The sequence below is a fragment of the Bactrocera dorsalis genome, chromosome 2, assembly GCF_023373825.1.
Source record: "Bactrocera dorsalis isolate Fly_Bdor chromosome 2, ASM2337382v1, whole genome shotgun sequence".
In the NCBI taxonomy this organism is placed as follows: domain Eukaryota; kingdom Metazoa; phylum Arthropoda; class Insecta; order Diptera; family Tephritidae; genus Bactrocera; species Bactrocera dorsalis.
In genome coordinates, this window is record NC_064304.1 from 14,806,138 (window position 1) to 14,824,839 (window position 18,702).

Genomic DNA, 18,702 nt, shown 5'->3' on the forward strand with positions numbered 1-18,702 from the left:
CATCACTATCTAGAACTCGAGTCAAGTATCTGGGAGCTTCGGAGTTCAAAGGTATCAAACGTGGGCGTCAAAACGCTCTTAAAGTTCACAAAAAAACATTGACGTCCTGTGTGGTGACCAGTGGCTCTATGAATGTTCCGGAGGAGATACTTGACGACAGTAAAATTATCTGGAGCCGTTGAAACCGATATTTCAAATCTGAAGTAATGAAAATTTTGTATTAATACATAAACGCGAATTTTAAAGCCCATTAGATAAAGAGTTAAAATAGTTTTCTTCCCGGGACATTCCTCTCCACAGTTTGGAAATAATTCTCGACTCATTTGAAAAATTACCACTTGAAGTGGATTGGTTTCAAACACTTCGGAGCAAAAAAGAAGAATACCTTCATCGGTAAAAAAAACATCAAGGGCTCTAAAAGAAGGATCGAAAACGGGAAAGGGCTTTAGAAATAGAGCTAATTTTTTCACCAAAAATTTTAAACTAATTTTTAAGGGTATGACCTTGGAAATACATCTGCAAGATATGGAAACAAAAGAACTTATGGCAAAAGAGATCGCTGTTTCCGAATATTCTTTTTGATAGTTTATTTTTTTTTCAGACAAGGTCAAACCTCGATTGATAATATCATTATTTGACTTAGTAAGTTTTTGAATGTCAATATAATTAGTTTCTTCAAATATGGGTAGGTCATAGGTCCACCAAAAACCTACACACCATTAAAGTGAGTCTAACTCACTTTTCATTTTGTTAAATCATTGAAAACCCTTGATTGGCAGGTTAGTAGTAGGTTAGTTCTTTTTTATCGATGGTAACACATCAATGTCAGGACGCTGCCACACCGACATCAATAATCGTTTAAATTTTATTGTCTAACTTCTTTTATTTATTTTTTTTCCCCCCATAAATATACCCATACATACTGTACACATATGTATATATAATTGACTACTCGTTATTATTCACCTTGCCACGCACACGCGCTGCGATCAAGAGTTGGCAATGCGGCACAAGTATTTTGACAAGCGCTCCATCCATGGCATCGTCAAGGCGTCACATGCCACTGACAGCGGTGACTGACACCCGTTGATTCACTCGGCAACCGCTTGACATATATGCAACTGTAGTGGTAGTAGTTGCTAGTAGTAGTATGTGGCAGCCGAAGTGAGTGTCCAGTTAACAATGCCCAACCGCAAATTACAACATTTGTGGTGAGCGCCCGCCGGCGCGCGACCTACAGCAAATAATACGGTTAGTTACCAGTGAAGGCAGAGAAAAATTAAAAAAGAAATGAGCAATGAACAAATGGAAAACAAAAAGTATGTGAGCCATGAGCCCATATCTCAATGAATAAAAAACTGCAGCAATTGCTGAGACTGCTGCCGTTGGCGGCTGGGATGCTACACTCATATGTTACCCATGCCATTCCCATATACAATTCACACTATCCAACTATTCAGTAGTGCCGACTAGCGCGCGCCGCCACCAACCCCGCTGGTGACACTGCCGCTTACGTCTACTCAAGTGTATAATTTATATGCATGCAACACATTTATAACCGACGCGGCATTGCATTTGCGGCAGCGCCGCCCTGCGCACCGCATCGCCAGTCGCGTTCATTTGGCACAAAGCTTGCGCTGGCATTTATTGTTGCTGTTTGCCATTGAAGTTTATGGCGCGCTTACGGGCAAAGTGCACGCGCTTATATATGTGTGTGTGCGCGCGTGTGTTTGCATTTATGTTTGTGCCACAACTGGGCTGTCTGCATATTTGTGCACTTTGAACTTAACTTTAATTTGCGCGCATTTCTCATGATTCTCGCAATTTAAATGCCGCGCCGCACTTGTGGCACATAAAACGTGCCGCGCTGGTGCGGCATTGTGCCTTGCCGCCGCCAAACACTGAGCTGCTCATGCAACAACAAGAAAAATGCATGCTTTGCGCTTGGCTTATTGGCATTTTCCATGCCATCAACCAAACTCCCGTCCAACTTCCGACTTCCGCTTAGTGTTGGCAATAGCCGGAAATTGCTTCAAACTACATGCGCATATTCACAAACACAAACACACTTTAATAGCGTCACATGCATATGCAACATACTGCCAGCATTTAGTGGCGCAGCAGCGCATTGTTGCCCCAATTACCTTGTAGGCCTCAATTCGTCAGCGCCGCGTTGAAGTTCTAAAATTCTAATTTCACCTTTTAACTGGCGCACTCGCATCCGATTACCAGCCCGTTTGCCGCACACGCACACACATACACACATATTTTTCAAATTAAAATCTGAAGTTTGATCGATACTATTGAGCAACGCCAATCGCCGTTCCACCGGCGCTGCTGGCAATGGCCCATACAAAGCCGCCGACAGCGTGCATTGGCGCCGTCCACCAAGCCGCAACCTCCCAGCCCTCCCTCTACTTGGCGCTGCTGTTCAACATTTAGCTCTGACTAAACCACTTACACTCCCTGTGGCCGGCTCTCATGGGTGCATTTATGAGCCCTGAGCTGTGAGCTCTGCGCCGCGAGTCACTACCACAAATGGCATTAGCGGTCACTTTGCAGTTAACAGCTCACTTGGCAAGTGCCGCTTTTGTGTTGCGCATCGTATTTCACGGTGCAAAAGAAAATTATTCATATCAAACGTGTGTGTGTGCGTTTGTGTGTGTGTGAAAAGGAGAAGCAACAATGTCCACCGGTGATGAATTGGAAACGGACGAGGAGGAGCGTCCAGCTAGCGCAATGTCATCGGTGCAGTCCAATGATCCACGCCTTGAGTTCATCAGCTCATTTACATTGAGTTCATTGCGACTGAAGCAGGACAAGTGGCATCGTATGATGGCTACCGACTCGTTTCGTGTAAGTTTGTTTTTCATAATCAAAAGAATGAGACCTTAAGTTTCTTCTTCTTTATTAGCACAGACCTTAGACTTCTAGTTAGAACCTTAGATTACTAGTTAGAATAGTGATCTGCTGACAGAACCAAAGTTGCTGTCGTTGTGTCGCAGCGAAAATATTTTATCATAAGCTGTCGGTGACGCTATTATTTTTAAATCAGCCTATCCACTTTTACCGTTTGTGCTGAGCGTAAAAGAGATCATAAGGGTTCCTTTCCAAATTTCTATGTGCGATGGCAGAATTTCATATTTTTTCCTCAATTCTTCTTTATTTGTTAGAACTTAGGTAAATAAGTCAAGAGCTGATTGAACTCTTAGCTCGGGTGCCATTAGTCCATTAGTCCTTTTTTCATACGTTCCGACTGTGCATAGTTAAGTTCAAATGAAGCCACTGTGATCTAGATAGCTCGAGAAAGTAATGAAGATTGAAGCAGAAGCAAATTCGCTTGTGGGAACGCCACGAACTATAGGCTCAAACCTTTGGCTAATTTCAAATGTATCTTTTAGCCGATCGAATGTCTTATAGATCAACTAATTCCAGCCGAAGTGATTCGTTATTTGGTTGGGAAAAAACAGCACCCAGGTATGAGGAAGGAGATATAAAAATTCCCTAAGCGAGAATGTCCTTTACAACTCGAAACTCAAAAAATCCAGGTAAAATGGGATGTAAGCCACAAGACGGAGTTTAAAGTTCTAGATAGATTCGGATATATGCCAGACATCTCACAAATAAAATCCTTCATATATTCCACAATTCAATGCAATAACCCCAAGTTAGATTCAGCACCTCCAAATGTCTCACAAAAACAGTGAACCTCTAGGAACCCTCCAAAAACCGGGAGAGTCTTATAGTAACCGATTCAGATATTAGCAGCTTCACACCACAAACAAAGTTTCATTCAGTAATTTATCATACAAAGACATGCGTAGCTTTAAAAATCCAAAATTCCCCCGAAAAATGTTCCCATTTGAAGCCGTTAAGCCGTAGCCTTCACAATTTTCCAGGTCATTATGTTTGATTGGTTGCACAACGCGCAGCAGCGCCTCTTAGTTATGACGCTCAATCATAGCGGATATTTGGTACCGAAAATTGCGCTCAGTGAATTGCACCACAATTATGCGGCGCAATCAACCTTGAGCTCCACACCAACGCCACCAACAACAGCGAGTGTCATATCAGCAACACCAACTGCCATCACGGATCCGTACGCCGCGTTAGCCAATCCAGCTGACCACACAATGGCTGCAACGGCAGCAACTTCAGAGCCAACAGCTAAATCTAATGATGTCGGCCCACCAAGCAAAGCCGCCAATACAACAAGCTCGGCTGCCATCGTTGCGTCGGCAGCTGCTGTGGCCGCCGCCGCTGTGCTGACGCTGCCAATGCCACCAGCTTCTAGCAGCTTCTCCACACTGGACGGTGTGCCGCGTGGCAAATGCGTTTACTTTGTGCGTCGAAGCGCGAACATACCGTTAACCGCAGCTAATTTCCGTACGCAAATACTCTGTGGCGATTTGCCGGTGCACAGCAAAATAGAAACTTTATCGCTGCTGTTCGATGAAGTCTTTCAGCCTTTGCTCGAGTGTCCGCCGAATCGGAAATCGTGGCCGAAGCCGGTGCAAAAGGATTTGCAAATACACATTAAAGAGGTGCGCAACATGCTGGTTGAGGTGAGTAAATTGGCGTAGAGAGTTTCGCATAAAATTTAAGTGCACATACTAGCTCTAACACATTTTCCAAAATGTATAAAATTAGATTATTTTAAAATATATATTTAGTTCTGTGTGCTAAAGATAATAGACTACCTCATTAATTTTCATGTGAGCAGCTTTGGCAAGCCTGAGAACAGTATTGAATTCTCCGCACTCTTTATGTTACTTTCTAACAATTGCTGCGTTATTATAATTATTTCCCGTTTCGTTCATTTAATCAAAGCCAATAGTCCTACTCAATGAGTTAATGAAAGTGCTAAAAACTCTAAATAATGTTATATAATCTAATTAATTTAGGTAAGTCGTTTTCGTAATTGCATAAATCCTGCTGATTAATGTTTCATTCTCTTCTCTGGAATCAAGTGGAATTTGAGCGATGGCCCAAAATATTACAATGTTTAGGTTTGATATATCCAACAATATTCTGACTACCTTGAGATCTCCTGCAATCTAATAGGGCACTAGAGCATTCTTCTTCACTTATGTTATAGCCGAGTTAACAACAGCGTGCCACTCGTTTCTTCTTTTCGCTATTTGGCGGTCTTCCTCTTCCTCTGCTTCCACCTGCGATGAAAACCTTCAAAGCTGCAGTGTTCTCTTCTTAATTCGCTGAACTATGTAAATATCAATGTACATCGTGATTCCATCGACTGCTGTGCTCGTCCTTACCAATGCGCAAAGGATTCTAAATCTGCCGCAAAACTTTTTTCTCGAACACTTCTAAGCCCGATTCTTCAAATGATGTCATTGTTTATGCCTTGGCACTATATAGCAGGGCAGGAATAAGGAAGGACCTGCAGAATTTGGTCTTTGTTCACCGAGAGAGGACTAGACTTCTCGATTACCTACTCAGTCCGAAGTAGCACCTGTTGGCAAGAGTGATTCTTTATCGAGTCTGGAGAAAGCAGCATGGCCAGTCGCTGTGCACTCGTATCGAAGATTGTACGTATTATTTTCTTCAGCCATTATTTGAAGAAGTCACACTATAGGAAGTTCCCATCTGGTCTATCGTCATCGATTGGAAAATCGGGTTCACCAACTCCAGGTGTTATGCTTTCACTGTCATTCAGCAGGCTGGAGAAGTATTCCTTCCATAACTTTAGTATGCTCTGAACATCAGGCACTAGATAACCACTTTGGGTCATACAAAAGTATGCTCCGGTCTTAAAACCTTCCTGTTTTCTCTCCACTGCGATACGACAGTCATCATCATACCATCTGTTCTTTTAACACTTACGTAACTCAATGGCTTCGATTTTAGCTGTGCGTAAGGATATTGAAATGCCGTCCCGCAGTTCCCTTATACCGAGTTGCTGATGATAGTAGCTTGTCGTCGTCGTACCTTGTGTTTGTTGATGGGCGTGCTTGCTGTACAAAGGCGGGTGCGTATCTTGACTACAACAAGATTATGGTCCGAGTCGATGTTAGGTTCTCGGGCACTGGAGACGTGTCGTCCATCTATCACAATATGATCGATCTGGTTACGAACTTTTCAATCCGGAAACTACAGCATTATAGAATTAATTTTGACAGTCCGGTATTTTTACAAATAAGAAAACCTATTGATATTTAAACTGGTAAATAAGTATATGAAAATCTCTTAGCCGTGTCTTTTAAGATGCAGTTCTTAAATTTTACAATTTTTGGCCCTTTTGTTCTGAAAGCTATTTTTCGTTCCGGAAGTTAATAAACGAAGAGGGATTTATTAATTATCTCCAATACGTTTTTATTACTCCAGAGGTAATTTTTCTTCTTGTAGGAAGTTACATAAATACATATATATTTGGAGCCTCAGCTCGAACTTTACAATTCTCCATGCATTAATTTTAGCAAGAGAGTGGTGGTCAAATCGACGTGACGTGGAACCTGTCCGCAAAATCTGTAGTTTCTTTGTTCCAATTCGCTTTGTTCTTTGTTAACATAGAAGGTGATAACAGGTCAATTGAAAAATCCCCGGCCAGCTTCGGCGATCTGAAGAATAAGGAATGTACGGTGGGTTTAGACTTCAGAGTCACATTATAGAGCCATGCTTCATCTATTAGGCTTTTTTGGCCTAAACATCTCCAAACACTGCTCCGAGTCAACAACTCGTTGTTGTTTTTGGTCAATAGTGAGCTCGAGCGGCACTCAATTTGCAGTGAGCTGTCTCATGCCCAAATATTAGTAAATGATAAGCTCTACACGTTCGGTTGATATATTTAAAGTGCCTACTGTCTCAGACAACTTCACTTTACGGTCATCCAAACTTACTTTGTGGCCTTTTTTTGATATTTGGGCGTTCTCTGCGTTATTGTTGTTGTTGTTAATGTAGCGGCCGAAATCGAAAATCTGCCGAGTTGACAGTCCTTGGCCGTACAAAAATCCGGGCCCGTTCCGGTCACGTGGAGACAACAATCGCGGGAACGGTTATGAACTGCGTTCATCGTCTTCGGTGCGCATTTCACCACATCTAAACTTCAGTTTGGTTCTAGCCTGGATGACTCTGGTTATTAGCAGGTTCTTTTAGTAGGAATACATTTTTTTCTAACTCCACTTTCATTTGATTTTAATTAACGATCCTCTAAATAGTGTTCGCGAATTGTCATGCATTTACATATTGTTGTTGAAAGACTTTCCCCAAATAGACTTAGAGATTCTTATCTATATACAACCCTGAATCGCGTCTTTGTGCGCTATGTTTATCTGCGGTCGTCGCCAGCTTCTCTTTTTTAAAGTAATAAGCCTAATTGAAAGGTGAACTATGAAATTCCGCAATCACACCAGCGCCACCTATATCACATGGCAATATCAAACAACGGCCTCCTTTTAGCATCCTCACCCCGTGTAGTTTTCGTGTAGTTCATACACATGTGTTATAGTCCCAGCACATAAGCCTTGCACACAACCCTAATTTAACTAAAGCTTTAATAACCGGCAAGAACAAGCATGTTCCCACATTATCTATCCATTTCTATGCCTCTATGTATGTATGTGTATTTGCATTTTCATTAATCTAATTGAGAATATTACACACAATGGAGCAGCTTCTGCGAGAGGCGAGTACGGAAGGGGGGTGAGACGAACCATCGCACACATGAAGGAGTTGTGTGCGTGCCTATTTTTGCTAATTGGCAAAAGTTTTCCTCACAGACTTTTATATTATACGCGTTATTGTTCTATGGTTGGCTTTTGCCGTTGTTGTTATTGTTGACGAAAGTTCGAGCTGGAACATATTTACACGGATGTAAAACTAGTCAAATGAGCAGCTGGCTGTGTAAGTGTGTATATGTGTGTGGGTAATAATTGTTCGTGTTTGTGGGTGTATGACAAGCGAGGGTCTCTATAACAATGCTGTTATTGGGTCGAGCCATATAGTTAGCTTTCGCACGCACGTGCTTAAACTATAACTCACGCAAACGGCGCATAATAAGCTCAATTCGTACTTATTCTATTTCTATTATGTAATTTTCGTATCTTTTTTTGCGAGCGCCTCCACAGATCAAGGGAAAGACCAACAATCGCACAATTTTATCATTATTAGTTGCGCCGACAGTCATCGAAGAAGTGGCAACACACGTTAATCAGGGGTAAGTGAAATGCCAAAAGAGGTGAAAAAATATGGTGCACAAAAAAATTAAGGTACCACAATTTATGTTTGTTGTTGTAATTATAATTCTTTATAATATATTTTTCATTTAATCTTCAACATTTTTTTAACGACGTTATGGTTGCAGTCGAAATTTCGTATTAAGCGCCAAACTGTTAAATAAATAATTTCATTACAAATATTATTAAAAAATTGAAAAAAATACCCATTTTTTGAGTCTTTAAAACCCATGTAACCCCTTAAGCATAAGTTTAAAAATTGTCAACTGCATCTCCCATATACTCTATAAACATTACTTGCGCTCAAATGTATCCGGAATTGGAACTATCTATTGTATTAGTTGCCTAACTGTTCGACTGTACTTTTCATATACATTCTGCAACGTCAAATATTTTTTTAGCAAGAAAAATCTGAGTGTTGAGATTTTTTTGCTGTAGGGTCAATCTTGAGATCTGCAGCTGTCATCCTGCTCTCAAAAACAATCACATAAACAGTATAGTTTACCATATCTCTATGAAGAGAACCAAGTTTTATATGTGAAATTTGTTTATGTTTCCTGGACCAGAATATGAATTAGAGGACATCAAGTACCATTGACTTAATTATCAAAGTTAGTAATGAAACAGCATTGTAAGTAGTATATCACACAGAATCTCTAAGGCAGTGTGTTCAAAATCTTTGATACCAAAATAGAGTTTATGGAGTAAAATGAGAATTTTATCGTCGATAATTTCTTTTTACCACAGTCTAATTTTATAGCTATAAAGTTTTGTTGTTAGAACACCGCAATACTGAAATGTAATCTGGCCTCTATAACAATACTTTTTAAGCCAATAATGTCGTCTCATATGAGATAACCTCTTAAATGCAAAACTCTCTGAAGAAATGTTGGGCCAAGAGGTAGAATGTATACTACCAATAAGCTAAAAGATGATCCGTTTCAAGGTTCCCTACTTTTTCAAAGAAAAGTAGGCATTTTTGCCATTTATTTCATGAAGATTCTCTTTTTCTAATTTTGGCCGCGTCTACGGCTTAGATAGCCCATCCGTTGAGACCAATTTTCGGTGACTCGTTCGAGCATTTCGCCTGGTAACTGCCGAATGACAAGTGTGATGTTTTGCTCTAAGGCCTGAATCAAAAGAGTATTGTCCGCTTAGACTTTCGACTTTACATATCCCACGGGAAAAGATCTAATGGTTTGATATCACATGGTCGAAAACGAGAAACTATCAGCTCACCGAAGTGTTCTTTCAATAAATCTATTGATTGGTGCGATGTGTGGGAAGTGGCACCGTCTTATTGAAATCAAATGTCGCCGAGATCACGAGCTTCAATTTCAGTCATCAAATAGTTGGTAATCATAGCGTGAACTTTCGTATTAAAGTTGAACGATTTATAAACATACTTCAGGCGTAAACCTTTCCATGAGAAAATCCCAAACAATACTAAGCAAAAATAACATGACAACGTGACACGACTCACGTCAATGATCTGTCAGAAAAAGGTTATTGAAAAAAGTAACTCTACTTGGATCCCCCGTTTATAGAAGGAATTATGTCTGCTACAAACTGTTTGTTGGGTTCTATTTATATAATCGTTTTGAAGTTAAGATTATCCTTAGAAGAGATGTTGTCAATCTTAAATTCATAAAGAGTTACATTGAGGTTTTATAAATTACTATGGGGATTTGTTTCCCTTAAAAGAAATGCCTGTTACAGCCGAAACGCAATTTTTCTGTGGTTTTAACGTCCACCTAAGTGAGAATCAAATTCATTGAATTCCGCTGATAGTAACTCGATTCCGTCGATTAAAGCGGCCGCCAAATTGTAACTTCTTTTTTCTTAACTAGGTATCCGCACTGAATGCACTTTGTAAGTTAAGAACCCTTTATTTCTAGAACAGCGCCCAATTTTAGTCAAGGTTGGGCGGAACCACGTGCATAAGATGTAAAAGTAAACTTTAATTGCAATTAAGTTGTATAATGCAATATCTGATTATTATTTAAGTAGACCTTTTCAACAGCTCATTAAATGTATGTGCGTTATAATTGTATAATATTTATCGCTTTGAAATTTATCTTCACTTCACAATCGAATTACGTAAATTACTTAAAACTATACACAATCAATTTATAATGCGCCCAAAGGTACGCTATTACAAAGATATTTACGAGTAACGATGTGGATTCTATAAAACTGCCACCGTCAGATAACTAAAATTCCGATTTAATTTTAAATTATAAATTACCTTCGGAAAGCTTCATGCTACTGACGAAATCGGAGATTAAGCTTGCATTTGTTTTTCCATTTATAACAATAATTTTATTTTTCCTTTACCGTTTTGCTAAGGGTGGCCAAAAGCGTTTCACCGACAGATAAGGCAGAAAAAACTAAAATGCTTGCTATATTAAACCCTTACTACTGCAACTTAGCGAAATTCGGACACCAGAAATGTAAATTAATTGTAAATGGATTACTTAAGCAGACCGGCGGAGAGGAATGCAAAGTAAAAAGAACAACAAACTTTGTTGTGGAAAATACGAATTCACTTCGAGCTTGTACTGTGGGATGTTTTCATGTGATAAACACATTAAAAAGTGAAAGAATTTCAGTTTAGGTTATAGGTCGATCCTAGCACTGATCTCACTTGAACAGCTTTTTATACTTAAAACTCCTATGTAATAGTTCATGGGACCTTTACACATCGACAAAGCGCTTTCATGCTATCAAAAATATCAGTTTTGTCTATGTGTCTTGGTTCGCCGATGGTAAGACTGTCGAGAAGTTTCATCCACAGTTTTGCAAAGACTGGACAATGGAGGAGAAATAAAGTGGATATTTCTACCTCACCATCCTCTATATCACTTTGGCAACTTCAAAATGTTTAGTCTTAATCCGACACAGTGCGCCAATATGAACTTTGGTAAGGACTAGTAGTTGAGATCTCCGTCGTTCTACTCTAAGCCAAAAAGATGTTGCAGTCGCACAGAAGTGGGTCGGCGCCCAAAGTCTGCTAAGCTGAGACGAGGTCCATTGGTCTACTACTAGAATGTTAGATGCCAATAGAGATCCAACTGGGTACCACCACAATGTGAGCGGAACAACGTTACTCACTCTGGCCAGCTTGTTGGCTTTGCAGTTGCCAGCGTTTCCGCTATGACCAGGCACCCAAACGATTCTCATAATGAAGTAGCTTGATGCTTTCTCTAGTCTGGACAGAAAACTATCTTTAGATCAGCGCTAGTACTGCGCTCATTAATAATTTTTCATTTTTATTGCCGTGTTCAGTTCAAGTTAAGATTTGGCCGGCTATGGATCTTATTTACCCTTATATACCCCAAAGGGTTATTGATCTTCGCTCTCTCGGTTGTTGCCGATATCTTAAAATATTCCATCTTTCTATGACATATTTAGCCACCACAAGGCTGCAAGACAAGTGCACTTTTAACAACTCTTTTCCGCCCGTCGCCACACTGTGTCATAACTAATGCAAACTTTAGTATACACAACAACTTCTCCGCCGTTCGCAACTATGTACAAGCAACCAGGCACAAACCGTTTCGTCGGTTCTGACCAACTTTTAACAATAACAGAAAAGCACTCAGCGCTACAGCTTTCGATTCCGTTCCATGCTAATCCCTGTTCCAATATTTATTTTTACTTTATTGATTTGCTTGAAATTTAAATTTTGGCTGCTGCCGCTGAGCCAACGGGAAACGGACTTTCGAACCAGCGCTGCTTGATGACAGTTGTGTAACCATTTTGGGCGATTAGACGAATCCTCGATTGACGAAACGTGCCTGAGTATTGGTTGAAATGCAAATCAATCGAATGAAATGGCAACAGCTTAACGTTTAAAGCCGCATCCATCCATGTTCCCCCTTTCCATACGGCCGTTGGTCACTTTGCACGGATAAAACATAAACAACCTTAAATAGGTCAATGAACACTTTGAGTGTGTGCAGGTTACGAAACGCGGATTGACGTCGAGTTAAATGCGAAGGGCAAAATGCAATAAGCCAAAGGAGCATAAACGAAACAGAAGGAGTAAAGTGAGGCAGAAGTTGGCAGCGTCGACAATGTTGACGAAGAACAAAGAGAAAAACCGAAACACAACGTTCTGCCTTTTAACTCTTTCCGAAGTGAAAGAAGTTTGGGCAGACAAAAAGTAATTAACGGAAGTTCATACGAGTTGAATGACAATGGCCTAGGGATGGTGTTACGTATACAGTTTGATTGCCGCTACTTACCATATTTGAATCGCAGTTGGGAATGTAGTAAAAGTTCAATGACTCGACTCGTTATGGATGAAGAACTGTTCGCATGAAACAAGTCGTGTCTTATGCTAATGAGCTTATATTTGTACTAGATATACTGCGGCTAATCAGGAAGTCTTCCTATGTTGTATATTGAAGTCAACTCCAAAGCTATTTTGGGGCTTAACTGGCTTAAATTTTCCCTTAGTTTTGAGATCTTCAATAAAGAACTTGAGACGTTTAGTTTGAGTTGGAAATCACCACATTCAAGCTAGCTCGATGGAAGTAAAGGACTGAATTTGTCGATCCGTTAATTATTTCAGGTGGAAAAAAATTAAAATCAGACTATCAAAAAATTGTTTTCTTTTTCCTTAGCAATTCAATAACTTGGCTCTAAAGTTAATTACTGACCCTTCAGCACATTTCATTTCATTCATAGTAATCTCGCACCAGCCATCGAGCCGAAGTTTCGCACATCGCTCGAGGAGATGTACATTAACTGGACAACACAGATACATGATATAATTATCGAAAGATCCGAGTGCCACAGTGCTGTTCAAGCAAGAAGCAGCAACCAGCCAATCAAGAGTGTAGTGCTGGTGACGCTCCCCGCGCACGAAATCGCCTACTGGTCTAACCGCAAGCAAAATCTGCAAAATATTTACGAACAATTACGCACACCGACACACAAAGCACTCACACACATACTGCAGAGCATCGATTCACCCTACTACGAGCCATTCGTGAGGGTCTTCAAGCGCTTGGTATGCGCGTGGCACGAGGCCGAGGACAACACGTTGTGGCTGCAGCCGTTACTACGTCAGACGGCCGCTTTTAACGCTGTCAATTTTCACGCCGCCGGCGAATTGGTGAATCCGCTCGTGCATGTGCTGCATCTCATTTGGACCCATGCGCGCTACTACCGCAGTACGCAACGTATGACGGTGCTGCTGCGTTGCGTTTGTCAGTTGTTGGTGCGGCGCGCCAGCGAGGATTTGGATTTCCCACTACTCTTTCAAGGCGATGCTGATGAGGGTTTGTCCAAGATAACCAAATCGATGGAGGTTATGGAGCAGCTTAAGTAGGCTATTTGGTGCTGAATTTCAAGGTGAGCCGTAAGTGTATGTTTTTCTTATTGCAGGTCTCGTTTGTTGGAGTACAAGGAGAAATATTCCAGCAATCAGCAGTTGTTGCCCGCCATACCCAGCACATCCCGTATGGCCGCTTCAGCTTCTTCTGACAACAGCACGGAAGCTTATGAGCTCTGGCGTTTCTCGCCCGACGATGTTTTTGGTTGCACACTTGACGGGTTTTTGGCGCAGTTGTGCGATATGCGCACACTATTTGAGGCTGCCGTGTCGTTTCAAAATCTCGAGAAAATAGAATTTGGTGGTCTGCGTGGCAAACAACTGAACGAGCGTGTCAGACAGGTGAGTTATAGTTTTTCTATCTTCCCGTCTTCTTTTTCTTTATAACCGAGTTTACAACAGCGCGCCAGTCGTTCTTTCTTTCTGCTGTTAAGGACCAATTGGAGATTCCAAGTTTATCCAGGTTTTTCTCCACCTGGTCTTTCCAACGGAGTGGAGGTCTTCCTCTTCCTCTGCTTCACCCGGCGGGTACTGCGTCGAATACGCTTAAAGTTGGAGTGCTTTCATACAATCGAACGACATGACCTAGCCAGTGCAGCCGTTGTTTCTTAATACCGCAATATTATGTTAATTTCGCCGTATATCTCGTACAGCTCATCGTTCCATCGACTAGCGCCGACTCACCAGATGTTGTCATCGTCCATCTGCATCATATAGCGAGACGAAGATGACGATTGGCTTATAGAGTTTGGTCTTTGTTGGTCGAGAGAATATACCTTTCCACACAAGAACTTTCCTGTATTGGATTTCGAGGTCGGCCAGACCTATTTCATTCACTTAGCTTCATTATTATAACCGTTAGTTTGAACGCCTAATTTGTCTCTCTTAATTAAAATAAATGCAGTTCGTAGAAAAATAAATAACGGGGTCTGATTGGGAAGACATTGTAAGGTTCAAAACTCAAATGTCAAATCATTGACGTTTTCTCCGTCTGTTTTGTTAGACTCCAAGTTTCTTGGGCTGAAACTTAAGTCGACTTCCGCCAGCCATCACCAATAAGCCATTTTCATTTCTAACATTAATTCTGGTCACACCATGGACAGAAAAATTAAAGTCGATGCCGTGCACTCACACTCTCACAGTAAATGAAACCTGATATACCTCTCGACACAGGTGCACACACAATTCAAGGAGCACTTTGAACAATGGACTCTAACCGAATTCGATGCAGCACAGTTGGATACGCAATTGCCGAGCAGCAGCAAATGGACGCACTTTAAGCGACAGCTCCGTAACTTCTTCGTACATATACACGCGCTGGAACAGAAGTTGGCAACGATATTCGTGCAGGCGTACAAGGATTGCCAAAACTGGGAGCAATTAACCAAGGTGTGTCTGACTTTAATGTTCAAATTATTTGCCATTTCACTACTTCTCTCTCCCTCTCTTTCTTTTTTGCCCACATTTACCCGTTCCTTATATGTTTGTGTGCTTGCCAGCTAACGGTAATGCTTGGCAGTGGCATCCTACAGCGAGGCACAATTCTACCGGAACTTCGCGTCATTGAGTCACATCTTCTTCATATCTACGACGAAGAGTTGCAGCAGCTGGAGGCTTCAGCGCATAAAGTGCTGTTAGAATTTGAATTTCGTGGTGTGTCTGCCATACCGATTCAGTGGGGATTTCCGCCCACCGCCGGCGCTCTAATGTGGTTGGAACAGCATATGCAACGCATAGACGCCCTGACATCGCGTGAACTGCATAATTTTATGAAGACAATGTGAGTACTGTGCACATCTACATCTGTAGCTACCATACATACATACTCATATGTATATCTGCACATATAACTTGCTGAAGCTCAATGAGCTGGCGCAATCGATTGGAATTTGCACTCACTCGCATCAACTGAGTAGGCAACTACTTACCTGCTCACGCGTATTTTCAGCTGCTATTAGTTTCAATAGCATTCACTCTCAGCACGTTAAAGGTTATAACGGTAAACTGCGCAAAGCTGTTGTAGAGTTTACTTATAGTGCGTTAGTACATATGAAACATTTGCATTTATCGCAAGGGCAGAAGTGTGGAAGGCCATACTAGTTGTCTTGTTCATCGATCCTTCAAAGGAAATCCCAACCAACTTTTCATCATTTTCTTTTTGTGTTCATTTACGTCCTCCATCAACTGCATAGTATAGTGATTTGAGCGTTCTCAGCTACCTTGTCAAGCATTTTACGTACTCTGGATAGGTTATATGTATGGCTGATCAGATATCGCATGTGGATTTTTTGTGAAGCCATAGAAAAGAAGAACTCCTGTGTTCGGACTTATAAATTAGCAAAACGCTTAGTAGACAATACAAATTACTTAGGCGTTTATTTTCCATTTCAATAAGTTTGGTGGGATGTCTGAAAGTACGAGTAAAGAAACAGGGGCAGTTAAGGATTAAGTGTTGACTTGCTTCCACCTCATCTTCTTCTAGACAGCTTCTGCAGGTGGCGTCTAGTAGGATTCCCAGCTTTACTTCTCCAAAGCTACAAAACAAGGGAGAAGCTAGCCTTAATGGGGGTAAAAGGATCACTAGATCTCTTGCAATCGATCTTGGCGATCCAAAAGGCTTTTGCGACAGCGGATGTACCGATGGTGGCCCAGTGCTGGCCGAGCTTCCGCAAAGCTCAGCTATCTAGTAGTATAACACAAGAGGATACGGAAGGACCGACCCGCTCCCATTCTACCGATAGCGGTTCTAGGGTGCCTTTTCTTGTTAGTTCATCAGTTTTTTTAGTTTCCTGCGATTCCACTGTGCCCTGGCAGCCATACTAGTCTTATCACAAAGGCACTTAATGTTATTGATACCGAGGTTAGGCACTCTTTGACCAGCCTTGAACGCACTGTTAATGAGTTCAACGCCAGTATCGCCGCTCTAGCCAGAGTGGATGGTCACTTCTCTGAAAGAGTATGCACTCCAGAGCAGTAGATCTACTGCTACTTTAATGGCTGCAGTCTCCGCTTGGAAGACACTGCAATAGTCAGGAAGTGTTACTAACAAAAGAAAATTTTGTACCGAATTTAATGGAAAGAAACATTTTTTGAGGAAATATTCATTAGTATCCAACTATAGGAGTTTTTCTGGTTTCACAAGGATCTGCTTCTTGGGAATCAACTGGAAACCAGTTCCACTTAAGCTTGAGTTCATCCTTACTATCTATTAGAGTGAAGTAGGCATTTTTCTCTGGTAAAGTATGCCGTTGTGGTATGATTATGCTTTCGAAGCTTATTTTCCAAAAAAACACATTAGTATGTCCCCCAACATCGCTTGTAGTATAAACGAGAGTATGGTCAAAACGAAAATATGATCAAGAAATTTAAAATAGTGAACAACTGGACTTAATTTAATCCACAAAGTGTTCTCCTATTTCTAATCACTGCAGTGCTAAATCATTATTAATTCACTTTGCCTACAATTAGGTGTACGTCTCAATATTAGCGAAGTCACACACCAATACTTTGTTAATATTTTCAATTAGGAAATATAAATCGTGATTTTAATCAAGCATAATGCCTGCCAAAACTAAGTAACCCTACTAATAGCTCATACAATAATTTGGAAAATGTATTAAGGTCCAAATTAACGAAACAACAAAGGCATTGAAATTAGGATGAGGCTTGCACCAAATCCACCTTTCGTTACTTCAACATTCTCCTTTAGCTTTATTCACAAACGATTAACACCACATTCTTCGTAGACTCTTTAACGCCGACATTCCAACCGGAGCCAACGAAACAATTAGCAACAGCAACAATATGGAATACAACGAAACTTGGCATGAAGAAGGTGTTGCCGGTGAAGGGACCGTTAACGCAGTAAATGCCTACCGACGACTAAATACGCGACGAGATATTTTGACAACAAAGCTTAGCAATTTGCAGTTGAAAATCTGGCACAATTGGCAGCAGACCATATGCAAGAGGATAGCCGACGGACTTGATGCACGTGTGATGTCCCTCGGCGACAACAACAGCAACAGCCAAAGCAACAACAGTGACGGCAGCGGTCATTTGAGCGGCGCTAGTGGAAATTACACCTTTGGCGCAAATTTTCGCAGTGCAATCACCGCAGCGTTGGCACATTCGCGCAATCACAATAGCCGCAACAGCAACAACAACCAAACTCACATGAGTGTTAGTAACAACAACAACAACGACGATAACAAACAAAACCGCAGCAGCATCAAAGACGCACCGAAATCGAGTGCAAAGGCAAAATCGCTGCAAATGAATTTCTCATCGGATTTATTTGGACTTTTGCAAGAGGTCAAGCATTTGCTGGCCATGCAACAGGCGAGCGGGCTGCGGCGCGGCAGCAACGACATTAGCGTCAACAATCTATCAACGTTTGAGGCTGCCGGCGTTATGGCAACCACTCAGGCTCAACACGAGCTTGAAAATCAATCAGCAACGTTGCGGGAGACAGCGGAAGCGGCTGGGGGATTTGAAGATAGCGACAGCATGGAGTTGGCAGCAGCGGTAACTGCGTCATTGTCAGCCGCTACAAATGCATCGTTAACACAGCAACAAGGACCGAATGCGTTGGCGAGCAATTTGCTGGATTTGTACGCCGAAAGAGACGAGTTTTGGCAACGCAAAGTGAAACTCATCAAAATCTGCGAATTCTACAATGGTATTCGTGGTCTGTCTACTGATGATGCTTGTGTTGGCGGCATTATTGGTAGCGCTGCCGAGTTGCAACTGATTCGCCATGAAGTGAATACAATTGACGAACGCGTGGAAGTGGCATGCGCTACCCTCACATGGCGCACGTATGGTAAGCGATGAACGGCAAAAGTGACACTAAACAAATTTGGTTAGATAATTGTTTCAAAGGGTAAGCCGGTGAAGATTCTGAATGGAAATCAATTTAGTATGAAATGACGTATAAAGAGAAGTAAACACTTTGATGAAAAGTTTTAAATTATCGCCTAGGAAAGTGGTTATTTTTGCGACTGAGACCGCATATTCAGTATTTTTTGTAAGTGAAATGCTCGAAATGGCGAGAGGAATCAATTGATTATTGGTCCTTTGCGATACCAGATGTAGTTCAGTTACTAGGTCCATGAAGAGTAGTCATCTTTTAGTAACCCAGCGCTTGACGCGAATTTCAACAGA

At 41.4% G+C, this 18,702-nt stretch overlaps 1 protein-coding gene across 1 annotated transcript in view; it reads left to right on the top strand.

Annotated features, from left to right (window-relative positions):
- Positions 1–2,552: 2,552 nt before the first annotated feature.
- The window catches only part of LOC105227652 (dynein beta chain, ciliary), a 50,571-nt gene continuing 34,421 nt past the window's right edge, over positions 2,553–18,702 (top strand). The window contains exons 1-8 of the mRNA XM_049447787.1: positions 2,553–2,856; positions 3,900–4,565; positions 8,085–8,173; positions 12,888–13,529; positions 13,590–13,878; positions 14,710–14,925; positions 15,036–15,316; positions 17,283–18,361. Of these exons, the coding sequence (XP_049303744.1) occupies positions 2,686–2,856; positions 3,900–4,565; positions 8,085–8,173; positions 12,888–13,529; positions 13,590–13,878; positions 14,710–14,925; positions 15,036–15,316; positions 17,283–18,361 (3,433 nt within the window). The 5' untranslated portion in view covers positions 2,553–2,685. The remainder of the gene's footprint in view (positions 2,857–3,899; positions 4,566–8,084; positions 8,174–12,887; positions 13,530–13,589; positions 13,879–14,709; positions 14,926–15,035; positions 15,317–17,282; positions 18,362–18,702) is intronic.